Genomic DNA, 27,212 nt, shown 5'->3' on the forward strand with positions numbered 1-27,212 from the left:
CTGAATCTTTTGGTTTTGAGATTCCTGTCAACACTGATTATGATAGATCATTTGAAAAAGTATCCAAAAAGAAAGAGATATTTATACCTGCTGTGTCAAAAGTAGCTTAAGGCTCCGTGATGATTAACCTGTTTGTCTGATGGGCACTTCTCTGAGGATCCTTGAGCAGCTTCAGTCTTTAAGGGCAATTGTCCTTGTAACTAAAGACCCAGCCTCCCTCTGGAGGGCGGGACACTCCTGTTTCCAGCATCTGCCCTCTTTGCCCTGGGCTCTTAGAATGCTGTTGTGCAGTCTTCCATACAGTGTCATGGTTTCTCTTACCTGTGAATCCTTCAGGATCCACTTCACCGTGGAGTTTTTCAGAAAGGGCAGATTCTTATCTGCCTGGGAAACATTATTCCTCAGGGCTAAGGTTATTGCTTTGGTTTATTCCTATTTCTGAAATCACATCTTGGGGCCTTTTATACTGTCTTTATTCTGTTGTTCAAAACTCCAAAAGTCAAATTTAAAAGTTGATTTGGCGGCATTGGGAATGGGTGCAACCCACCGCCTGCCTGCCTGCTTTTTTTTTTTTTTTTTTAACCTTCCTTCAAATTGAGCAGATTGGCTGATGAAATAAGTACCTAGCAGATATCTGAATTCAAGAAAAAAAATAGATAACTTTTAATTATAAGAAACTTAATTATATACATGTTATCTTTAAGTTTTATCTCTTATCGAGCTATTTTTTTAAAAAAAAAAACTTGTCCTTTCTACAAAGCAGGTTTAACCTTTCTGCTTTTGTCTTCGCTATTTTCTATCTTTGTTTTGGAACAATCTTTTCCTTTTAGGACAAAACATCATTTTTTCTTTTAATCTGGAAGCATTTCCTTTTCACTCTAACCTTCTTTACCAAAACATATCTCCGATCCCCTCTCCTTGTTCCCTCCTGTTCTCTATAATTCCCCATTCCTTTTACTCTGACTTGATGGCTCCGTTCTGTTTTATTCTGTAAAAAATCTTTAGAGAGCATTTCTTTTCTTAACAAAATGACTATATTTCAATAAAAACCCAGGAAGCTGTCTATGAAACACAAACAAAACATATTAACAGACCTAGAGACATTTTTAATTTTCACTTATAAATTTAAACTAACCAATCTGTTAAGGGATTTAATTCCCATAATAGCAGCTATTTAGAATTTGCCTTTGTTAAAAAGCATTGGGCCCAAAAGGCAACCAAAAGTGTGGTGGAGTCCAGCATCTCTGCCTTCATCGGGTGCTTGTCTCCTTTCTCTTGCATTGCCTGCTGTGGTGGTTTGAATGAAGTTGTCTCCCATAGGCTCCATGTATTTGAATATTCATCCCCATTTGATGGTGCTGTTTGCAGAGGTTGAGGAGGGGCTGCCTTGCTGGTGGAAGCTTGTCCCTTACCTCATTTCCTGTTTCACTCTCTCTGCTTCCTGTGCCTGCTTAAAGATGTGAATGCTCAGAGCTCATGTGTTTGCTTCTCTCTCTTCCTGCCATCCTTTCTGCCATGATGGACTCTTATCCCTCTAGAACCATAAGCCAATAAACTCTTCCTTTTAATAGTTGCTTTGATCATAATTTTTTTAATCACAACAATGATATATCTGCTTACTGCTGTAGCATGGCTCATTTAAGAATGTTTACCTCAATTATTTCTTGTAAAGCTGAAGGCATAGAGATAATTCATGGTTCCAGACCTTAGAATAGCAGAGCTTAGCAGGACCACAAGAGGAATCCGGGAGAATGAGCAGTCATCTCTGAAAACCAGCTTGTCCTTCAAGCAGTAAGGACTTCTTTGGACCATCTGGCAGAACCAGAACTGAGGAAACATCAAGCAGGGCTACACTTTGACCCAAGACTGTCTAAGTTTGCATCCCTCCTGTTCCCTGTCTCTGTCTCTCCCCCCATTTAAAACCCTAAATCACATCAGTTTCCCAAAGATTGACCTGAGGTCAGTGTGATAGAAGGGAAATGGAGGTCCCTTCCTAGGGTTCTTAGTCTCAAGACTAAAATAATTTAAGAGTGGGCTCAAATGGAAGCTTGAGGACACTTTTAAAAAATTTAAAAGAAAACCTTCAGGGTAGACAGGTGTAAATCGCAGCAGCTGCCCAGAGGAGGAGAATGGAGTAGAGAAAGAAAAAGCCCATGCTGTGTGAGCCAGAGTCGAGGTTAGACACCTGATGCACTACCAGCCACATGGAGGGGGTGATGGGAGACAGCTTTAGAAAAAATGTAAGGAAACTGGAAATGTTGAGGAAGCCCAAAGTGTTAGAGAAAGCACACTTATAAAGGAGAGGTTTTTCAGAAGCGTGGGCAGAAGTTATTATGCTGGTAGGTAGGGATTCTGGGCAGGATATGTTTTGTTTGTTTTTAGTACATAATTCTTCGAATAAAATTTTAATGATTTAAATTCAATACAACTGACAATGTAGTGTTATTAGACAGCATTTCCTGCTAATTCAAAGTACAAGTTTGTAGGCCATTTCTGAGCAGAAGCATCATATCCTAAACATTCATCTCATTAACTAAGATGGCCGAAAGTAACATGGCAGGAGGTGGGAACCAATCAGCTTATAGAATGTGTCTAGGAAAGGAAAATACAAAAACCAATGCAGCTAACAAAATAGGTACAGACACTAGTAAAATAACAAAACAACCCCAATATCCATGTCTTTAAATTACTAGGAAAAAAAAATACAGGTCAAGTTACAGCAAATAGTCTTCACAGATTTAGGTAACTTTATTTGCATTTTATAGTGATTTCTTCTATATCCATGAGACCACTTTAAAAAGCTCTATGAGGAATGGAAATTTAGGTGTCGATGACACACAGGACAAGTTTTCAGAAGATCTTGCCTTTGTAGGCATGGTTCCTTGGGCAAGTGATTGACCTGACCCTACTGGAATGTGAGGTTTCCACCAGGCCAGATATTTGATTCTATTGAGCAAGAGTTTCCTCTTAACAGGTCTTTATTGTTAGGTAACAGATAGATTCCTTTTTTGTTCCTCTGAACCTAGGCACATTGAGAAATCTACTCTTCTGTCTCTTGTCTTTCCTTATCTCTCTAATGATGTATTTGGATTGGTGGCTGAGCCTAGCCTGTGGAGCAGCCAGAACCAGCACTATTGCCTTAAATACAATTACACTATGTATTCATTTGAACTAATTTAGCATTTTTAATATATGTGAACACTTGTTTATAAACCAATTTGCTAAGGAGAAAGCAATATTCAAGCCTAAGCGTGCACACACACATACATGCACACACACATATTTTATATATATATTATATCACACCCATACTTACAGATAGATTTTAAAAACTAACATTCGGATTTGTCATATTTAAGTTAGACTATTGATCTGATTATTTTCTCCATAGCAAATACAGTTCTTAATCTAAAATCTAAACTACGACGAATATATCTCATAGTAAAAACAAGATAGAAAATTGCATCTTAAAGGCATAAAGCCTAACGTAATTAATGATGAGACTTGAGTGACAACTAGTAAAAGCAAAAATGTCAAAAAGTCAAGTTCGTTATGCAGACTGCAATACCTTTTCCCAGTTTAAGAGCTAAACAGCAGAAGGAAAGATGTAAATTTCCCCTGTAATGCCTTTCTTTAGGCCAAATTTCTCCATATATTTTACTTATAATGAGGCTAAACTACATTCTTTCTATATGTTCTTTTGTGTATCTAAAAGGGGAAGGAAGGGAGGAAAAAGCAAACAACTAGAATGTTCACAGTCAGTTCCTAAGCTGGACTAGACATCACCAGCCTGTCCAATGTTATCATTAAGTGGGGTTTGGGCATCCTCACTGCCTGAGTAGCTAATTTTCCTCTAGGCATCCCTGGAAACCTCTAAATATTGCCATACTGTGTCTCTTTATAACAGTTCAAAGACATAATTAGATACACAGAGCAACAGAGTACATGAGAACTTCTGTAGTTTAAATGTGTGTGTTTGGGACTTAGAAAGTTTTGAAAATTCTTTCATTAAAATATCACCTCAGGAAATTAAAGAAATAAAAATGGAGAATCATAATATCACAAGGAGAAAATTTTAAGTTGTAAAGCAAGCTAGCAGCATGGCGTTGAGGAGAGGTGGCCGTACCTGAGGCTGCTAGCTTTGTAGAAACCCATTAAAATAATAACATGGGGGGGGGATGCCAGCAGGAAAATTTTAAGAGAAGTCTGGAGAATGTCATGCATAGCAATGGCCATTTTTTTTATCCTGAGCATACTACTTAATAAGCTTTATTTCTCTGAGTGTCAACCTAAAGTCAGTTCACCTCAATGGCATCTCTGGCAGATCTTTTGGCTTAAGACATCAGGGGATTGCTTCTTACAGCGATATCCTCCCCAACAGCCACGACTGGTCCATCTAGCCCTGGAATGGATATGGAGAGCTGTAAGGGGTCTTCTTTCTTCAGATCCAGTAGAAGCCATTAAATAGTGTGTGATATTTTGATCAGAAAGCAAAATCAAAGAAACCAAGGTAACATACAACACAAAAATAGAGTTGAGCTGCTAAACAAGTCAGAGAAACTCAACAGTACTGCTCCAGAGATCATCCTGGTCACTGGGACAGATGTCAATAACAGTAGGACATGGTCAGAAACACTGGTGTTTTTGTAGTATATGTTGTCATATGTATCCTTGTTGGAATTTATTAAGAGATTTTAAGCATAATTTTAAGAATGGACATTAATAGGAAGAGACACAAGAAAGGTTGAAACATATCTAAACCTGGTTGAGGACTTTTCAAAAGAAAATCATTCCTAAGTGTCTTAAAATAGTCATATGTAAGATTTTGGTGGTTTCTGAAGCTACAACTCCAAGTATTTCTCATAACTTTCTCCCTCTTTTGGTGAATGAGATCCTGAAGTGCCTTGGACAGGATTGCACGGTTTCCAGGTTTCATTTCTGTTTCTGTGATAAAATACCCTGAGAAAGCAACTGTAAGAGAGAAAGATTGTTCGGCTTACAATTCTGTTACTGGGGGAAGTCAGGACAGGAGTTTGAAGCAGCTAGTTACATCCAGTCAAGGGCATAGAGAAAAGAATGTGTGCCTGCCTGCTGCTCAGCCTACTTTCTCTACTCTTAAATAATTTAGGACCCAGAACCAGGGAATTGTGCCTCTCACTTTTAGACTGATTCCTCCTACATCAATCAATACAATCAAGTTAAACCCCCACAGATATGGCCTCATGCCAACCTGATCTAGACAGTTTGCACTGAGACTCTTGTCAGGTGATTCTAGATTGTGTCAAGTTGAGATTTAGAAAACAAATCACAAGGTTGCACATGCGAATTAAGATATGTCTTTTACTGTAAGTGGTATTTCTTTTGCATGTGAAATTCCCAGAAAACTGCAGATTTATAGTTAGAAAAGCAGAAAGACCATAATTTGTCATATGTACTTTGGCCTTAAGCATGGCTCTTTACTGTTTTAACAATCTTATTTAAAATATATATATGTGTATGTTTTATATAAATTGTCTCTATAAATATAAAAATATTATTGTCTCTATGTCAGCAGTTTTCATAGAAAAATTTTTTAATACTACTGGAATTCTTAACTCTCAGCTAGTGAGAAACTTCAACCAGACTCCAGCGTAAAGGACTCTTTTCCTTTCCCATGTCCCCTTAATTTTCCATGTCTTCCTGTCCTGCCTCAGCACCACTAAATCAGGCTCATTTTTTACTCTGATGTACATTAATGCAGTTCTGCTGCTTTATATACATGTTCTGAATATGCAAGTATGTATACTATATAGTATATGTATGTATCTATTACATGAAGTTTGAGCTTAGCTTCACAAAGGATGTCATAAAGGGAGAAAATAGTTTTTCTCTACCTTTTAGATAGATTGATAAGGCAAAAGAAAAAGGTAAAGTTAGGAGCTTGTATATCTCAGATGTTTATGGGAGATAACCCCCCAAAATAAGGAGATAGGTTTGTCAGTTGTAATTTGGATTAAAAGCCTTACCTCTGAGGGTACTGATGCAGGAATATCAGAGTTCTCCCTGAGGGTTCTTAATCTCATTAACAAAAGAATGTAAGTATGGGCTCAAATAGAAGTGTAAAAACAATTTTAGATTTAAAAGGAAAATCTCCAGATAGGCAGGCTATAAATCTCAGCATCTGCCAGGAAGAGGAGAAAAGACTGCTGGACGAAAAAGACCATGCCATTTAAGTCAGCACAGAGGTCAGAAACATGACAAATTAGCAACACATGGTGGGGAGGGCTATAGATAAAAGAGTAGGGAAGCCCAAAATGTTGGGAAGCCCAAAGTATTAGGGTAAGTATGCTTAGAAAATAAATAGAAATAAAAAAGGAGAGGTTACATTTTTCTGAAATTTTCAGTAAAACAGGCAGACTTACAAAGTTGCATTGGGGCAAGGATTCTGGGCAGGAAAAGGCCGTGATCTCATTAAAGCACTAATTATTCTACTTTATCCCTTTAACATGACTTAAGGTGAATCTACCTTCTCAGAGTTGGTCCTTTAGGCATGTGATTGGTATGACTCAACTAGAATGTTAGATCTCCACCTAGACTAGTGAGTCAATTCTACTGACCAGACATTTCTTCTTTTTAAAATATTTATTCATTAAAAAAAATTTTATTTTATGTGTATGAATGTTTTGCCTGCATATATGTAAGTGCATCATGTGGGTGCACTACCCATGGAGGCCAGAAGAGGGCATTGGAACCCCTGGAACTGGAGTTATGGAGAGTTGTTAGCTGCCATGTAGGTGCTTAGAACTGAGCCTGGGTCCTCTGCAAGAGCAGCCTAGTGCTCTTAGCCACTGAACCATCTTGTCATCCCGAAGGAGTTTCCTCTTAATGGGCCTTTGTTGTTACTATAACAGTACCACAGGCTCTCTTCATTCATGTGTCTTAATATACCAATCAAAGAGATAAATAGTGATAAAGAACAGAGAAGGAACTTTCACAAATGTAGCCATGTAGGGAAGAACAAATAAAGTAGGTCAGTGTCCCCAAGACCATCCTAAATGTGTTGGCTGCAGGTTTAGATTTTGTAAAGAGGGAAAGAAATGAAATGGTTGGAGTCTGTAAAGCCAACAAAGCATGGCAGAAATTCTGAAGTTATCACTGTCATCACTTAAGGGCAGTGCTTGGGTTTCCATGTTGTCAAGCATGGGCAAGTGCCTCCATTTGGGGGTGTTGTTGTTTGAATAGGCTCTTGCTTTTAACACTTGGTTCCTGGTTGGTGGTGCTGTTTGGGACAATTATGAACTTTAAAGAGATAGTGACTTGCTGGAAGATGTATGCCACTGAGTGTGGTCTTCAGGTTTATATCCTCTCCACACCTCCTGTGCTTCCCTCTCTGCTTCCTGTGTGTGGATGAAATGTGACCGCTCTGTTTCCTGTCTGCCAGTCTGGCCTCATGCTTCTCCTACCATACCTTCCACACCATAATGGACTGTATCCCCTCTGGAACTGTAAGCTGAAATAAACACTTTTCTCCTACAAGGTGCTTTTTGTCAGTGTATTCTAGCACAACATTCAAAATGTAACTAACATAGGTGGTAATCTCATAGTGGGGTCCCCTGTTCCTCAAGACATTTTGCTTCATGCGAATAGTTTTGATCTTTTGTCATAAAGATGGTTATTGATTAGTCCTGTGGTCCCAGAATCTAACATAGTGCAGAAGAGAGTGGCCCAGGAGGATTAAGAGGTAAAGAAGAGTCAGAGAGGCTCAAAATAGAGTGAGATAGGCCAGTGACTGGGCTCTCCATCAGCTTGGAAATTCAGCTTAAATACAATAGTCCCTCCCTTATCTGTGGCTTCATTTTTTTGTGTTTTCAGATATCTACAGTCACCTGTGATCTGAAAATATTAAGTGGAAAATTCTAGAAACAGACAATTCATGTTTTAAATTGCATACCATTTTTAGTAGTCTAATGTCCTTTGCTTGCCCAAAGCATGAGTCGTCACTTGGTTGATCTTGGTTATCAGATCATTGACTATACAAGAGGCCAGTGTTCATACTCAAGTAACCCTGATTTTTTTTGTATCTGTTAGAAAAAACAGTAGACTCTACACAATTTTGAAAACTAACAGGTCGTGAAATGCACTCCCCATGGAGAAGGTAGTTACTGTCCCAGTATCCATTGAAACAAAGAGAAAGAGAAGGTCTGGTTGTGGGGAGACGACCAAGCAAACAAGGATCAGGATTGTGTAGGTTTGCCATGGTGCCTTCTCTATGGATCAGAGGCTCTTAATATCTTGCCCTCTTTCTCTACCTGGTAGAGGGAGACGAGCATACAAATGGATTTCCTTTTCAGATGCAAATTTTCCTTACAAAAGACTAACTTTTACTTTGTTTTCAGAGCTTCTCCCATGTCTGCAGTTTCTCAAAATAATCAGCTCAAAATAATCCTTATGCCAAAAGGCATATTTTGGGGTGGCATATTTTAGTCTCCTACAATGCCTTCAGAATGATTTAAAAATAGAGGACAGTTTAAACTAAAAATTTCCCTTGCCTACTTAACAAAAAAATTTCACCAACTGTTAGATATATATTTTCAGCATGCAAGATGAGTTTTCATTCATTTTGGAGTTGTATGGTACATATATGTTCTTACTTGATGCTACTTGGTGCCTCTAGAATTAGACTAGATATGCAGATTTATAAAATTGCTTGTAAAGTACATTAACTTGTTTACACAGCATTGGAGAGCATGGAAGGATATTACTATAGAGACAATGTTTCAGTGGAAGAATTTCAAGCCCAGGTAAATGCAGCCTCCTTGGAAAAGGTCAAACAGTACAACCAGAAGCTCAGGTATGTAACGGCCACTTCGGCTGATCTAGGTTTTTTTTTTTTTTTTTTTAATTAGGCTGTATATTTTGAACACATGAATAGGATTTGTGACATTTTCATTGTTAGATTATTGATGATGATTTTTTTATATAAATTTCTCTTTTACAATGTTTAATATGTTGAATACCCTGATGGCTATACTCATTTCAAGTAAAAATGATTAAGAAAAAATGATTTGGAAATTTTTGTGCTAAGAATTGAATTTCTAAAAAAGATAAAGAGATGAGATTAAATATATAGTGGACTATTTCCGGGGGGTGGGGGATATCACAGATGTATCTTACAAGGGAGTCCACAAAAAGGGTCATTGAATTGTATGTAAAGTACATTCCTTCATGTACCATTGAACAACTCACCCCTCACACAAGGAGAAGATGGGTTCCATATGAGGATATGACAGCTATGTGTTTGTTACTGGAAGAACTCTGCATTCAAATCAATAATGCTTGCCATTTAATATTATATTTCTCCCTACAGGCATTGTTGCTGTTGTGGCCATGTGATCAATCTAGGAGTGTGGTTATGGTACAGGGGAGGAAGAGCATCCCCGAGAGAGCTTTTAGTCTCATTCATAAAATAATTTAAGAATGGACTCAAACAGAAGCTTTAGGAATTATACTAGAATTTTAAAGAAAAATCCTCAGGGCAGGCAAGCTGGCCATCTCAGCAGCTGCCTTGAGGAGGAGAGGGGAGGGGAGAAGGCAAAAAGCCACGAGGCTGTGCAGGTTTAGAGCCTGCATGGAGGTCAGACACATGACAAACTGGCAGTCATGTGGCACAGAGAAAGATACTTTAGAGAACAAGTACAGAAATACAAGGTGCCAGGGCAACCCAAAGCATTAGAGAAAGCATGCTAAGAAAAGGAGAGATTATGTATTTATGAAGAATTCAGAAATGCAGACAGACTTACAGAGAGCCTCCACGCCTGAAGCCAGGTCCACAAGTACTGCTCTGGGAGGTGGGATTCCAGGCAGGAAAAATTCACTATCTCATTAACTCACTAGGTATTCTACCCATCTATTTAGCATGACTTAAGGTAGACCCACCTTCCTACGGGTGGTCCTATATCTAGGTGATTGACCAGCGAAACTGGAAAGGTAGGTCTTCTGTCAGGTAGACTAGAGATTTTATTTTTTGACCAGTTTGTTTCTCAGCCAATTACAGAATGAAAGCTCATACATCCACATACACACTCTCATGGGGAGAGAACCCAGAGACCGAGAATCCGATATCCCCTGGGGAGGGCCTGGGTTTTAATTTTGGATTGGTCAACTTAAACAAAGAAGAGAAAGGTGATCAATATTCCCAGGGCTATGTGACTCTAAGCAGGCAGTTGAAGGGACCTGTTGAAGTTGAAAAATAAGGGCTTTCTTCCTGACAAAGAAGGATCAAGTGAGCCATCATTATTACTTACTCTTCAGTGACCCTGTTTGCTTACTAGGGATTTAGTCCCCTCCAGGCTTGGAGGCCACTAGGGATAGACCCCTCACTCATGGTCAGTTCTGAACCCTACCTCCTGTTTATGAAGAAAAACTAGAAAAGGAAAACATCAGTTTTGCAGCATCTTTGGATTTAAAATACCACATGAAAAGGTAGAGGTCAAAAGAATGGAATCTGAGCTCTACTTCAGGCCCTGGATAGAAACGTAATATTCTGATCTGCCCTAAAGATTAGAACATTCCGTGCTGTTGTCTTCTCCAGCTGGGCCTGTCAGTGACCTGGCCAAGAGACCACCCATGGGAAAGTTGATTCGCCTGAAGATAGGCTAAGAAGATGGGAGGAATAATTAGCCCCTCAATGAGATGATATACTGACATTTCCCAGAAGTTTCTCAGTGGCTCTTCCATACAGCACTGCTAAGCCTGTCTACCTTTTCTGAGTTAAAACTCAAAGTGGGTATCTTTTCTTCCTTTCTGTCTCTTTTTCTCATGTGGGTCCAAAGCCTAAGAATTCCTTCCCTGATACTCTGAGCTTCCCTGCTCTTTCTCTGAAGGCATACCACGCCCATCACTCCCACCACGTGACTGCTTGCTGACCTCCGTTGCTGAACTTGCATTGCTTTCTTGAACCATTATTCAGAATGGCGTGACTTGAGATGCCACAGGTGTGAGCGTTGTTTCTGGTGATTTTCTTCTACTAGCGATGCATCACCTTCCTCCATCCAGCTTCCACACACCACTCCCTTCTCCCATGAGATCTACTTCATCCATTATTTTATCATTTTTCAAAGCTTTAAGACCCCATTGTGTTTTCAATTACTCATTTTCTCTTCCTCTGAAAGTCTACTCTGAGATCCTAAGGATTCAGGCTTTATTTAGTAGTGTAACTATCTTATAGTACTCCACTCTTATTTTCTTGTCTTCATCAAAGGTATATAACGTACTGACCCTTTTTATAGGAAAGAAAAAATTTAATCTTAAATTCATAATAAATGTTATTCTTACTTCCCTGAAAAGAAACATTGGCTTAAAAAGCTCAAGTTCAATCTTGAGAAAGTCTTTCCATTGACAGTTGTTACAGAGAAGAATTTTGCCTTCATAACTCATAAAACATATTCCTAGTTTATCTTCGAATTAGATACAAAATTGAAGCATTTGTATAGAGTTCCAGCCCTGAGTGTACATCCCTAAAGTTGGTTTGAGGAAGTGGGTCATTGCTGTGGCATCCTAGTTAATCCTTGCTTCAAAGCACTTTTGTTGTACTAATCTACTCACTCTTGTGTTTCCAGAACATGTCACTCTCCCTTCCTGCTTAAAAGGCTTTGATGATTCAGGAGCAATAGTTTCCCAAAGGAATCACACCTCCTTAGCATGGCAGTGAAGATCTTTCCTGACCTGACCCTGCACTTCTTTCTCTATCAATGCAGCAGGCATGCTCTCCTTCCTAGTTACGTCCCATACTTTCACACTCATAATTTCTCATTCTTCATTAGCATCTGCCTCCTCTGTCTCCAACTCTTGAGAAAACCATGATTATGATTCATCTTCCCACTTTACTAGAATCTCCGTTGTATTCTTTTGTTATGGAGCTGGAGTGAATCCTTGGTACTAGACATTTTAGAGGATGCTGAGTTTACTGTGCAGATAGAATCGAAGACCAATTCCCAAGTCAGACAGTCTCAGAGGATAAGCCTCAGGCCAGCAGTATTATTGTCACCTGCAAATTTGTTAAACACTCTTATGTGGACTCTACTGCCTAGGTTAGAAATGCTGCCCCCATTGTTCTTTCAATACTCAAATTTCACAATTATTCAACCAGACCTAAATGACTAGGGATTCTGCTTCCTGCATATTGGTTTCTGTTACAATAATTAGAATCGATGTTTTTCTCTTTAATGGTAAGTTATTATGTACTTCTCACATTTATTGTAGTATGAGTTCACGGGATGAGGAATAAACTCTCTTTGGTGCCAGCTACTGTATTTATCAAAATGTATTTGTATAAAAAGTTCTCTAAAAATGTGTGTTTAACTGCAATACTGTGTTAGTTACTTCCGTGTGACTATGACCTCACAGAAACTATGTATAGGAGGAGGTTTATTTTGGCCCATGGTTCCAGAGGATGCAGTTCATCATGGAGGTGCAGTTCCAGGAATGTGAGGTGTTGACTTTTTACATCTTGGTGGGTAGGACATAGAGAGTGCCAGCCAGAACCAGAATCAGAGGCAGTTGTAACATTTAGAGACCCAATACTAGGGACCTACTTCAGTCAACTAGGGCCCACACAGCAAAGTTTCCACTTCCAAGGCAGCAAGCACCACCAGCTGGGACCAAATGTTCAAACACATGAGCCTGTGGGGGAGATGTCACATTCAAAGCATAACAACAATATTTATGTGCAACTACCAGAAGGAAGTGGGGGTGAGACTTAGCATCCTCACCCCTGTGAGTCTGCTTTAAACAGAAGTATAATATATACACATATATAACATGTTTGGCAGGATGCTGATGAATGACGATGAAGAAAGCAACACAGGTATCACATGCTCTCCTACGCTCAAAAGAAAATATTATTCTGTATCTTTCCTCAGGAAAGGTTTCTTAAAAGTAGAAAGACCTTGATGATAATTAAGTATCCTTGCCCATAATGACCTGCCTTCTATCCTGCTGGTAGCATATTAGATTTCCTTTGCACAGGAAGGCAATTATCTTTCTACTCCCTTCCAGTAGCACCATGTCTATACCTGCTTGTTTCTTGAATAGGTTGTCAATTTCTTTAATTTTTCCTGTTTCTTTGTAAGCAGAGATACTTATTTGTTGCTCTTTGGAAATCTGTGTTTTGTTTTACAGAGCCAGGAGCTAACACTGACCATTTCAAGAGCACTTCCTGCCCTGCTTAAAAAATGGCTTGTTAGTCTTTCCTCATAACTAGCCCCCTTTTCACTCTTTCACTAAAACCCATTTAATTCTGGACATTAATTAATTTATGAATTAGACTCCAGAAAATCTTTTTCACCTTAGTCTGTGTGATTAGAAAGCATTCTTTAGATTCAAGTTTCTGAAACCAAACTCAGGCTAGCATAAGTAAAATAAAGTATTGGTTGTCTAGTGAGGACATCCAGGCAACGTGGTGGTTCAGGCACAGCTGATCTGAGTATGAGCAGTCTTCTGAATGCTGATTCTCACTTCATCTGTTGGCATCCCTTTTCCTCTCTGTGGGATTCATTTTACTCTCTCATTTGGGCAAATATGGTCACTATGGACCTGTGCTACACAGTGAAGGGGAGAAAGTCCTCCCTCCACTCCACCAACTCCAGTAAAGAGCCTGGGAAGTGCTCTCTAGCCAGGGCCCAGCCGTCTGCCCCTGTCTGAGTGGCCTCAGCAACACAGACTATCAGTAAGAGGGTGTCAGATGCTCAATAAGTAGAAACAATAGACTCTGCTGCTCTAGAGCAGCCAAGAACAGGTGGAACTAAATTTCCATCTAATAGAAAACTGCAGCCATCATACTTACCAAGTTTTAAGACTACCTCAGGTCCATCACAATGCCAGGTGAGTTATGTGGATTATTAAAAGCTTAATGTGTTTTAGGAACTTAAGGTTATCTAGATCATAAGTGGGGAAACTAAGCTTAGGAAAAAGATTGATTTTCTCTCTGATGTCCATACTTTTTGGACTGTATAAGGCCAACTCAGTGAATGCAATGAATTTCTTGTACTGAAATAAGTTTCTCCATTACTCTTTCAGCATCTCATATACCCACTGGTCTCAGGGGCTCTGATTCTGTACCACACTCAGTCATTCACCCAACAAACCCAAGGTCATGAGAGTGGGAAGGATAGAAAATGAACAGGTGAACCATTATATAAACAAAACATTTCAGACTATAAAAGATAGAATGGGGACTGGAGAGATGGCTCAGCAGTTAAGAGCACTGACTGCTCTTGCAGAGGACCTGGGTTCGATTCCCAGCACCCACATGGTGGCTATGAACTGTCCTTAACTCCAGTTCCAGGGGAATCCAAAGCCCTTTTCTGACCTCCATGGCATTGCACGACACGGGTGCACTCACATACATGTAGCCAATACACTCATACACATAAAATAAAAATAATAGATAAAATATTTTTTAAAAGATAAAATGATCAATTGTAAAGCAATTAATGAATAAATTATAAAACAGTGGATATGCCAGGGGGCTAATAATTCTGAGGGAATCCTGAGGCATGGGTAACTTAAACATAGGTGGTAGTTGTGTAGCCTTGATCGGATTATTCTTGAACTCTCAGAGATCTGCCTTTATCTCCTGACTGCTGGGATTAAAGGAGTCTTGAACTCACAGAGATCCACCTGCCCCTGTCTCTTGAGTTCTGGAATTAGGAGTATGCACCACCACACCCAGCCATCAGTGGTTTTTGAATATTAGCCTGAGTATCAAGGAGGCAGCCTTGTCAGAATACAGGGAAGACCTTTCCAAACAGTGAATTGATACCCGTTTGTCATGGTAACAAACTTATCATGTTCAGGAAGCACAAAGAAAGCCAGTGGGATTCTAGCCCATGAGAAAGCATGATTCACACTGGGAGAAATGGGCAGAGCCTGACTATGTAGGCCTGTTGTCTATTGTAGGAACTTTGGGTTTTATTCGAAATACAATGGAAAAGCCACAGGAAAAAAATTATTGAATTGATGCTGTCTGTTTATATTTCATATATTGATTGCCAATAATGTTAAAGACAGCCAAAGTTTTCATAGAACAGTAGGGAAGAAGCCAACCAGCTAGTCTCACCATTCTTCAGCCTCTTGTGGATCTCAGTTGGAGAGGAGTGCCCTGGAGCCCTGCCGCCGGCACGTTGGTCTTGATCCTGCTTCCCCAAAGACACCTACTTTAACTGTTTGCTCTATGAATAAGGCTGAGCTAGCAGAAATAGTTCCCAGCTGTTTCTAGAATATAATCTCCCTCCTGGACTTATTTATTTCTGCTTATAAAAGAAGAACCGCGTGTGCAGTGTTTAACTCTGAAATTCTGATAAATTCTGGAGTTAAGGGTATGGCTGTCCCCTGCCTTTGCCTCCCTCACCTGCTCTATTCTCTGCTCTTTTTACTCCCTCTGGCTGTGATCCATCCTCTCCATCAGCCTCATTTCTCCCTGCCCTACTTAAATGTAATTTATCATTACTAAACCCTTTCATTTCAATATATCCTCTATTGGCAAAAAAGCACCACAATATGGTGACTAAGGAGATAAATTATAAATGTGAACATTGTTCTTGTTTCAAAGAAGTCTTTGCAGTTTTAGGTACCTATATTTTAGTTTTTTAAAATGTTATTTTCAAATAAAGAGAAAATAAAACAAAAATTAAGACAAGTTCTACATTAGCTAATTTATTATTTATTTTAAGTGACAGCTTCATATAATGTTTCCCTTAAAAACCCAGGTATATTTTCCATGGTAAGTGATGGAAGGTAGAGATTTTGTGTTAAATAGAAATACTACAGATACTCTTCTTAAAGCCATATAATTTAGACAATATTTTCAAATGAGAAATGACAGCCGAAAGAACATGTCTTGACTTCCCATGAGAGCATTTCCATGAAACATATCACCTCTCTACCTCCACAAAGAAAAACATGTCAGTGAATGTGGACTCAGGGCACGGGATGGTTATGAGGCGTGACATGGATGTCCTGCCATTTCACATTTCTTGGTACAACTGTCAAACGACAGAAGGACTTTCAGGGAGAGGGAAGCTTCAGGTTTCATATGCCATCACGGGTCCTAGATGCATAGCTCACGCCCCCTTCTTTCTTCCCTTGGGATCCTCAACTCTTATGACATTGCTCCCACATGTCCATATGCAGCATGTCCACATTTGAAATGGAACATTTTATGTTTTGTTGATGAATATTTGTGTAAACCCTATTAAATCAATAAAAGCATTTGCTTACAGTAAGAGAACAGGTGGGTGATCATGAGCAAATTTTGATTGTCATATAAACAATGTCTCTTTCCTTAAATTATTTTTCTATGTAGTCTTGTAGCTTTTATCATTTACTGATGTGATTTCTTTTTAAAGTAGACAGAAATCTTGTAGAATCACATTTATCCCCTGTGTAGTATTGCTATACTTTTTTTGCTTCTATCTTTTCAGCAAAGTCAGGATTTTTGGTTATTTTTGCTAATTATTTTGGCATCTCTAAGACTAGCTGTAAGCCAAATGTGTACATTCAGCTTCTCTCTGTTTTCAGACAAAGACTGCAGAATTTTATGGGTTATAATTTTTAATGAATGTAATTATTTTACGTGTATGAGTGTGTTGCCTGCGTGCAGGTACACATGCATGTAAGTGTACCATCTGTATACATGCCTGCAGAGGCCAGAAGAGGGTGTCAGATCTCTTGGAACTGGAGTTATGGTCTGTTGTTATTCACCATATGGGTGCTGGGAACAGAATCCTGGTCCTATACAAGAGCAGCCAGTGCTCTTAACCACTGAGCCACCTCTCCATCTCCTACAAATTTTGCTTTATATAAGAGGTGATCTTCCCATGGCAGAATAATAAAACAGGTCTATGAAGGATTTGAGTTATAGTGCTTTAAACATTTTCTAGGCTTCTTTCCTTCATGTAAAATATAGGAAGTATCCAAAATTCACAAAATATAGGTTATACTTAATTGACAAATTCTCCCACCAAGTAAAAGTGTTGAAGTTTTCCTTACTCAATGTTCATTCAACTCTGCCTGCCTGCCAAGTACCAAGGACAGCGCTACATGTTGTAGACGTTACTGCAGGTAAGATTCTGCCTGCCAAGAACATTTTGTCTGTGGCTTACGATGAATGCTAAACAAAATCCTACTAATACTTAATGAAATATGTTAGGCATCAATGTAGAGAAGGTGCATGGAGCTATGCGCGTGTCCAAGAAGAGAATCTGTCTCAACTGTGGGTAGGATGTGACTGATGGTTTAGGAATGAAACATTTGAATAAGAGACCTATAGGCTGAGATCAAAAAGCAGAATGGGGTGACAGTGTTTAGGGGAGAGGAGCTGGGAGGGAAACTTGTCAGGAAAAGGGATCATTTTCTGGTACAAGGAACAACCTGTGTGCAAGTTCCAAAAGATAAAGGAGAATTGGTAAGATATTATGGAGGCTTGAGTTCGTGAGGAAAGGACATGAAACAACTCTGTAAATAGAAACCATATGCTCCTTTTACCTCATTTACCCTTCAGTTCTTCCCCAACTTCTGACAACCCATCCTTCACCCAGGACACACTGGCTCCATTGCTTTTTGTTGAAAGCATAATTATTTTGTAATTATTTAGGACCTATCTCAAATTTATCTTCCTGTAGGATACCTTCTGTTACATCTAAAGCTATAATTAATCAACTTCTTCTTAAAAACTGAACAACTTCTTTAACTACATTAGTCTTATTCTGGCTAGTTGACTATCTGACTTCCTCAGTAGTATGAGGAAAAACAGATCTTAGTGTCACAGAAAAAGTTGTACTGAATTAGAAATCATATTAGTTGTAATGCATGCCCATACCTTTGTGACATTATTATTACATTGATTTATTCCAGTATCGAGTCTACTTTGTCTTATATCCAAAAATTTCAGCCCATTTGAAGGGTACAGCTGCTGACTCTGTTGGAGATCTCTCTAGAAAATTTATCAGCATAGTCAAGGCTCATAAATTTCACATGAGTTGAGATCAGCTAAAGTTGAAGTTGTAGTGATATTTTGAGAGCAGCATATCGCTTTTTATTTGAAAAGTTCTATAGTTCTATCAAACTTTGGAACCAGTACTTTCCTGAAAATATAGTAGTTATATATATAAATGCATGTACTCTTGTTTATTTCACCTGGACTGTACTTCTTTCAATTCATTTGCCCTTCAGAAGTTTTAATTGTAGCTAATTTTATTTCTTAATATTATTTAAAGGAATTCTTAATGCAATATTTAGATAAAGGGAGCACATGAGATTAGAATTACCAGCTTATGAGTTTTCACATTTTTATGATAAATCATGCATTGTGATTATATTGATAAGGATGAATAGATACACTGACTGACAAATAGAAGCAGCTAAAAATCATCTTCATTTTCTAAGCAATCCTCTGAAGAGAATCATCCCTATCTAGGTGCTAAGAAATACTATTGTTTTCCATCTCTAAGCTAAGAAAAGCTAGCGCTTCCCTTTTGTAAGCTAAGGAAAGATCACTTTGTTTTCACTGAAGATCAGAGCATTCTGTGCTCTGAATATCTCTGGAATAAATGAGAGATGAAAGTGTCAAGGAGGGAACAGGCGCACCCCAAAGGAGCAGTCAAGGAAACACACTGTGCGAGGAAAATTTCAGTGCTTATGGAAGCAAGATTCATTTTTAACTCTGCTGACTTTTCTATCTGATCACAAGGACAATCAGTCTCTTAAAAGCCTAAGTGTAGGCAAGCTTTTTTTTTTTTGGTTATTTTTCCTATTATTTTTGTTTGGTCCCTTTTTGCTGGAATTTCAGATTTTGTTTTGTGGATGGACCATAGATGGTGAATAGATGACTATAAATTACTTTTCCAGAGCGTTGCCACCAGTCAGGGAGTTTAGCTTGATCCCAGAGTTTTTGACTCAAGAGGCATGATTCTAACTTAGAAGTTACTGTGAATATATTGAAATTCGTGGTTGGTGTGGAAAATGTTGCATTAGGTTTGTAAAATAGGTGCTTGACTATATAAACCTCTCAGTTTCAGCTGCAGGAAAGGTTCTGTCTGAAGTAGGTTCTTCAAATTTGTAAAATTCTGTCAGTCATTTAAGAAGAAAATCAAACACATTTAAGGGGGTTGGCTTGGCTTTTGCTAAGCTCTGTCAAAGTGCCTTGAATTTTACCCCATGCCTTGATGAGGTCTTCCCACCTCTTGTAAATTAGCCTTTTTTTCTTTGCATTCCCTATGTCTCTATGGTGGCTTATCTTGTATTGTATTTTTGTGTTCTTCAGTGATTTTTTTTCTTTTCACTCGCTTTTCCTCATTGATGACAAAATGTCTACTTATGGATGATTAACAAATATTTGCATGTATCACAATGCCCAAAGTTAGGGCAACAGTACCAAATTTAAGATACAAACAGTGCTAACTTCCTGTGTGTCATCATAATGACCTCAATAGAGTTTCTGGAGAATGGACTCAGTGTCAGTGTTGAATGAAGTTTCCCAGGCACCGTACCTGCTTGAGAAACTATTTCTTCAGAGTCATCACTAGCTATAGCACATTTTTATGCAAGTACAGACACGTGCACAGCATTGGGAATTCAGTGATGATCCCAAAGGAGATGAAGGATAATGAAGTAAATAAATGTATTGGATAGTTTTGACACAAACCAGAGTAACATGAGAAGAGGAAACCTCAACTGAAAAAATTTTTAAATCAGATTGGCCTGTGGCTATGTCTGTGAGGCATTTTCTTAGTTGCTAGATGATATGGGAGGGCCCAGCCCACTGTGCACAGTGCCATCCCGAGAGCAGGTGGATGTGGGCTGTTTAAGGAAGGTAACTGAGGTAGTAAGCAGTTTCCGCGAACAACTGGTTAGTTTGGATTTCTCCAGTGAGCACCGTGGCAGGACACTTGAAGAGGTTCATTTATTAGGATGGCAGAGTTCAGGGTCTGGAATTAACCCTGAAAAATGCTGTTGGGCCAGGTGGAGGTGAGTGAGGTCCTAGGAGAGAGGTGCTGTGCAAGAGCAGGACACGGTTGACCTCAGATGTAATGAGAGGAGTTTGGGTTTAAGCCTATGAGTAGACTCCCCTATGAGTGCGAAGCAACATAGTGGGGGAAAGTGTTGCTTTTTAAATGGGTATCAACATTGAAAACAAACTAGGAGTGAAGATAGAACTAGAGTGTCAGAGAGATGGTTTAGGAGACTATTAAAGTAGTCAGGCAAGTGATAAAAATGCTGAACACCAACAAGTGGAGAGAGAATCCAGCAAAGAAGCCAGAGACTGAAATGGTGATAGTTGTATTTTTACTTAAAAATAATATACCTCTGGAGTCTGACTGTGAGTTAAGCTCAATTTTGAGTTCATAGTGACCGTCCCTCATGAACTGCCACAGATGGGAGAACCATCTGCATCAGAATGTATTATCAGCTGTATTCAAATCCCAAGATAAACTTTCAAATGTATATTATATAATATTAAGTAATGCTTAGTAATTGTAGAAAGACAATAATTGCACATTATCACAGAAGTTGAAATGTCTCAATAGGATAAAATTGAAACTAATAGGATATTTTCATTTTAGTCTCTTCAGATATTAAGACATTTAGTTATTGAAATGAAAATTGAAATCCCACAATGCTGCCTGATTCATGGTTTATTTCATAAATTTGTGCACATTAATAATTCAAAACTTCTTAGATGTGCTTTCATATGTATAGACTTTGAACTTTGTCTACTTATTGTATCAGTGAACACAGATACAAAAGTAAATGCATTCAGAAAATGTTGAGGGAGAAATGAGCAAATCCCTTGTTAGTCTTATAGAAAGGTGTGGTTTTGGGTAGATAAAATGGTATTTCTCTACTTCTTATTAGCCAAATGAGAAAAATAAAACAAGAGTATGTTTAATAGGCTAAATGACACTTAGGTGCTGGTAAGGGGAGGTTAGAGGCAATATGAAATTCTACAAGAGAAGGAGGAGAAGGAGAAAGAGGGAGAGGAGGAGGAGGAAGAAGAGGAGGAAGAGGAAGGGTAATGATGTAGAATTGCTTGCTGCATCACTCTACTGAGTTCACTATTCGTAGATCCCCATTCCTATGCTTCCAGTGATGAGCAGAATTGCTTGGGGCAGGATCTTAGTGTCTACAATTCTATTTCCTCTATTTCTGTGGAGCTAATGAGGATTCATGAACTGTCCTATTAGCTGAGAAGAATTGCAATCAGTCTTCAGAATTCGCCTAGGATATAAAATAGCTGATCCCAGAGATTTTCTTCTGAAGATGGGTTTCATGGGTTCCCTGCAGAGCAACTTAATTGGAGAAAAAATTAATGCCAAGCAATTCTCTGTGGTGCTTGGTTCTGGGTTAACTGACCTCATTGCCCAGCGAGAAAGACTGAGCCTGCATAAACTGTCTGTGGAAAATGGGCCAGAAGCCTTGCCTGTCCAAGACATACTTCTGAGATTGAAAATGCAGTTAACTGCAGGCCCTTGTTGGTAGCCTACAAATTATATAAGGATAGAGGAAGTCCTACAAGACTACCCCAAAAGATGTGCAGACCCCACCTTGCTTCCAGGTCTGAACTTAATCCAATAACAGGAAGGATGGTTATCCCAGTCTGCCACAAGCAACATTGCAGCTGAAGGGTAGATTAGAAGTATCACATTCGCCACAAATGCTGCCAGATAAAGCAGCTAAATTACTGCCACTAAGATCATCTTTATCAACCAAAGTAAAGTTTATTAATGAAAATAATGATTACCACATTCAACTTCTTTACATATGCTTTGGGCAAAAATTTGCTTATACCAGTAGTTAAAGTTGTAAATGTGAGAATGAGATAGTTTCCTACTGGTGAATATATCTATTCTGGGTTGGAATTTAGCACAGTTTACAAGCAAACATTATGCTTGTTTTAATGACCTTCCAGATCAAAGAAAACCAACCTCAAGAGATATGTTGAAAGACAGGGAAGAAGATTTTTAAAAAAAACATTTTCTTAGCAAATGTCTGGTAAATTTTATTGCTATATGTTAAATTAAAGATTAAAAACAACAATTTTATTTCTTTAATTTAGTTAAGAATGTAACTGCTGAAGCATCAAAATTCTAATAAATAAGACTCTGAAGAGTTGCATAGATGATTCGGTGCGTAAGAGTACTTGCTGTGAAGGCAAGAGGACCTGAGTTCAAATCTCTAGCACCCACATAAAAGTCAGGCATGGTTCTGCTTTGTAGGGATAGAAAGACATGAATCTGGAAACTCACTGACCAGCCATCCCAAGGTGGTTTGAATGAGAATGTCCCCCATGAGCTCCAAGTATTTGGACATTTTGTCACCAGTTGGTGGTGCCATTCAGGGAAGTCTTAGAAGGTGTGGCCTTGCTGAAGGAAGCACATCACTGGGGGTGGACTTAGAGAGATCTTAAGCCCTGCCAGAGTTCTAGTTGCTCACTGCTTCCTGTGCCTTCTTGAAGATGTGTTAACTTTCTGCTCCTGCTCCAGTCACCTCATCATGCCTCCTGCCATGACAGACTCTAATCCCTCTGGAATCTAGAACTGTAAGCTCAAATAAACTTTTCTTCCTATAAGTTCCCTTGATCACAGTGTTTTATCACTGCAACAGAAAAGTGAATAAGACACAGGCTAACCAAAGCAGAGAACTTCTGGTTCAGTGAGAAGACCCTGTCACAAAAAGTAAGGTGGAGAAGGAAAGAAGACACTAGAAATGCCCCCTCTGGCCTCTGCATGTATGCATATGTACATACACACCCATGTGCATATGTGCACATGTAAAACACATACTCACATGATTGTAGAGATGAAAAATTTTAAATGATAATAAATTCTGTTTGTAGCCAAGTACACACTTCTGCTTTATAGTTCAAACTAATCTGCTCTGGTTTTTTCATTGTATGTGGTTTCACAAGGACATTTTCATGCAAGAATTTAATGTATGTTGAACATACTCACATTGTATTCCTGACCCTCCCCTATCCCGTTATTCCCCTTTCTTTGTTCCCCTAGACAACTTTATTTTTAGTTTTGTGGCATGTATACATACATGATTTTATGTATCTATATAAATTCTAGGATCCATAAATGAGAGAAACATGTTATTTGACTTTCTGAGACTGAATTAATTTGTATAATATGATCATCTCCAGTTTCATCCATTTTATTGCAAATAACAGAACTTCATTTTCCTTACAGCTAAGCAATTTCTATTGTGTGTATATATCCTGTTCTCTTTATCCATTTCTTCTGTTGACAAGTATGTAGGTTGGGTCCATAATGTAGTTACTGTGAACAGTTCTCTAAGTTGACATATCAGAAATACATGACAGATCAATCCTAAAATGTCCCTGACTATGATGTGACCCCAGTATGTGTGATTATTACGCAACTCACATCACACCTCAGAGTGACTCTCTGCACTAAGATCTACCTTAGACAAGTATGTTTCAATATAAAACCATGTGTATGGTTATATTATTTTTAAAATTCTTTCTTGTTTTTGTTTTGTTTTATTGTTTTGGAAATGGTGGTTCATGTATCTAGGGCTGGCTTTGAACTCCCTATTTAGCCAACCTTGATTTCTGATCTTCCTGCTTCTACCTCCTTAGTGGAGATTCCAGGCATGTAGAGCAATGAAGAGAATGCTGGGGAGGAGATGGCAAGAAAACTGTGAAACCAACGAGGACCAGGTCCTTATGACAAAGTGGAGGGAATTAAGAACTTGAAGAGGGAGGGGTGTCATGTACAAGAAAATCGGGAGCAATACCAGGAAAATGTCTATAGGATTTGGTCAGTGCAATGTCGTCAGTGTCATTAGAAAGAATGGATCTAACAGTGGGGCCCAGGAGCACTGACCACAGTTGACTGGAAGGAGCATGGGTAAAGGCGAGAAGTGGAATTGGCAGATTTGCTTCCTCAGGAGAAACTGTGATTGGAAGAGAAGGGAAGTTAGTGCACAGTGTCTGGAAGGGTGTGAGCAGTGAGATTTATTTGTTTTTAGTTACAATAAACTTGGCCAGACTGAATTCTTTGTAGAAAGGACTTGATATTTCATGAGATTTTTCTTACAGCTTTTTTTCTGTCCTTGAATTATTTACTTTGGTTTCATTTCACATGTACTTCCTAAGCAGCTTTCTAGATATTGAGCACCTTTTGTTGAACAAGAAAAACTCCCCGTCCTCATGCAGAGTGTTTAGCTCTAGAGATTACTTAAGAGTGACCGTTGGTGGCTGGAGAGATGGCTCAGTGGTTAAGAGCATCGGTTGATCATGCAGAGGATCCCGGTTTGATTCCCAGGACCCACATGGCGGCTGTCAGCCGTCCATGACTCCAGTTTCAGGGGAATCCAATGACCTCTTCTGACCTCTGTGGGCATTACACGGCCTGGGCGCACATACATACACGCAGGCAATACACTCATACACATAAAATAAAAATTTAAAGAAAAAGACTGACCTTTGATGTCTGCTCCTTTAAGGAATGAAGTTGTCAAAAATGAGTCTTGGCCTTACATTCTTCATGGACTTCTCTTGATGGATTCTCTCTGAATTCTGTTAAGATAAGTTTTCCTGTGTTGGCATGTCTGTAAATTCTGGCTGTATTCATTCTCCCTGCCTTTCCCCGGGAAGCAGATGTCTGTGATTATTTATGAGATTCATTTCTGAATTGTTACTGTCCTGATTATCTTTAGGAGATGGTGACAAGATCATGCTGCTTCAGCTGATTTTAATTAAACTTTTTGGAAGTTTAAGGTAGGACAGAGACCTGGATGGTTTTTGTCAGTCATTTCATAGTTTCTTGTTTCTTTATAAAGTACAGATCATAAGAATCTAAGCATAGTGGCTGTGCATACACATCTTGCTGTTGGAGAAAATTTACTCTGGTTGCCAGTTTTTGTTGTTTTTTTTTTTACTTGACCAATGGCCGCTATTCAGGAAAGACTTTTTTTTTCCAGCACATGTTGGCACAGAATCTTACGTGAAAAAAAGACACTTTCTCCTTGGAAATGATGTCATTCATTAATCAATAAAGTTTGGAAATTATTCATTTATTGCTCAAATAAATATGTTGAATGCTCACTGCCACAGGAACAGTGGATGGTATGGCAGTGTCAAAATGTACATTGACTCTGCCCTCAGGATGCCTATCGTTTAATGGAGGAAAAATATAAACAAATCTCTAAAATAGTAGTCTGAAATTAAGAGCTGTCTGAGCTTCTGGGGTGAATGGAAGAGGCACTGGCTGAGGCCGAAGGAAGGGTGACGGCAACGAGCAGCTAGTGACTTGTTGTCCCTCGGGTATTATACTTGATGGCCTTGCATTTTGACAGATATCCTGTGTATGTGCATTGGTGTGTATGTGCGTGTATGTGTACATGCATGCATACATCTGCCACAGCCGTGCATGGGAAGTCAGATGACAGCTTGTAAGAGAAGGTTCTCTTCTTCCATTATGTGGGACTTGAACTCAGGTCCATATCTTCTGAGCCATTTCACTGGCCTGAGAGCTCATCTTCTGATAAAGGCCTAGTATAGCACTGGACAAGCCAAGAATTAAACACTTAAAATATCAATGATTGTATGATAGACAACTATGTTCATTTTAATTTCTAACTTAGAACTAAACAAGAACTTTGCTCTATCATTTCTTGTTAGAATAAGCAATAGGCAAACTGGTAAGCGATTGTAAGGGACTCTGAGAATGTTTTTTGCTTGATGTTAGTTGTCATTCACTGAAGAAGGAATTGTCAAAGATTCTTATTCTAGTTTTAAGTTCTGGTAACTGTTCATTGTTTTCCTTTATTATGTTTCAGTGTTTATTGAGTTGTAACTTAATGCTTATAAGCTTAAGAACTCCACCTATATACAAAGAACCACTTTTAAAATATGTTTATTATTTTAACCAGCATTAAAATATGTTTCCTCTACTAGGTAACATGTATATTTAATTGCTTTGTAGTATGGTAACTCTAATTTTAGATATCATAAAATAAAATTCAGTTCAACACTATGACAAACACAAAATATATAACATGTGTCAGCTACTGCCTTAGATTATGGAAATACAGTTTTAAAAGGAACTAGTTATGACAGTTCACACCTGTAATCTAAGAATTTATGGGGCTAAGGAAAATTTCTGTTTTTGAGACTAGCTTGGGCTACATAGTGAGTTCCAGGTCAGCCTGACCTACAGTATAAGGCACTGATTCAAGACAAAGTCTAATAAAAATGTAAAAGGATGTTTGCTCACTCAAGATATATATAATTTATCACAAACAAAATAGTTTTCAGCTCGGTATAATGGAGCCAGATAAATTTATTTCAGCGGAAATGTTCTCTTGGTATTCACTTGAGCTGGGCTGCATGGGACTAGTAGAATATTGTCAGTCAAAAGAAATGAGAGGGAATCCCTGGAGGAGAGAGAGAAGTGTGCGAGGATGGAAGGAAATGGGTACATAGACGGCATATGGGGGATCTGACCAGGCAGAGCATGGTGCTGGGCATATAGTAGCCTGCTTCTCAGCACTTCACACTTTGAGTCCTGAAGACATTTAAATGATTTTTGAAAGCAATAAAATAATAATGTCTATGCTCCAGAGGCAATCTTGAAGACAGACTAGACTTCACTAGGGTACCCAGAAAGAACCGGTAGAAAAGAAGCTGATCTACCAACTTACTATTTATGAGGGTTTTTTTTAAAGGACTTTCTTGTCATTCTTTGATATGCATAGTGTCATGCATGGTTACATAGTTTACTTATTTAACACACTTGTTAAATAAAGTAAAATGTTTTAAAATATAGAAATACCACTTAATGTATTCCTTGCATATAATGAGATGATTTTATATAATATGATAGCATTAAAACGCATCATTCAGAAAGGCTTTCTTACTTTAAAAGTTTGCTTCTTTTTTTCTCCATTTTCACAGAAATTCTTTTCCATAATGCTGGGCATGGTATTGTCATTGAAAAATAACTCCATGAGTATTTCATCAGTAGATGGTTTCTATGGTGTTATGTACCAATTAAAGGTACAAGGAAAGACTGTCACCCTAAAGGAATAAAAAAAAACAAAAGCAAAAGTCAAAGAGAGACAAAGGAGAGTTTGGAAGGTAGAGAACAGGATGCTACATGTAGGGCAAAGCTTGTAGTGCCTTAGAGAGAAGAAGGGCAAACTGG

General features: G+C 38.6%; 1 protein-coding gene across 7 annotated transcripts in view; it reads left to right on the forward strand.

The window, feature by feature from the left end:
* Prex2 (phosphatidylinositol-3,4,5-trisphosphate dependent Rac exchange factor 2) overlaps window positions 1-27,212 on the forward strand; it is a 308,733-nt gene that overhangs the window by 236,999 nt on the left and 44,522 nt on the right. For all 7 annotated transcript variants that reach the window (XM_029556999.1, XM_029557000.1, XM_008854785.3 and 4 more), the window contains one exon: window positions 8,716-8,830. In XM_029556999.1, coding sequence (XP_029412859.1) covers window positions 8,716-8,830 — 115 coding nt within the window. The remainder of the gene's footprint in view (window positions 1-8,715; window positions 8,831-27,212) is intronic.

This window comes from Nannospalax galili, unplaced genomic scaffold, assembly GCF_000622305.1.
Source record: "Nannospalax galili isolate Female #2095 unplaced genomic scaffold, S.galili_v1.0 scaffold247, whole genome shotgun sequence".
Taxonomy (NCBI): domain Eukaryota; kingdom Metazoa; phylum Chordata; class Mammalia; order Rodentia; family Spalacidae; genus Nannospalax; species Nannospalax galili.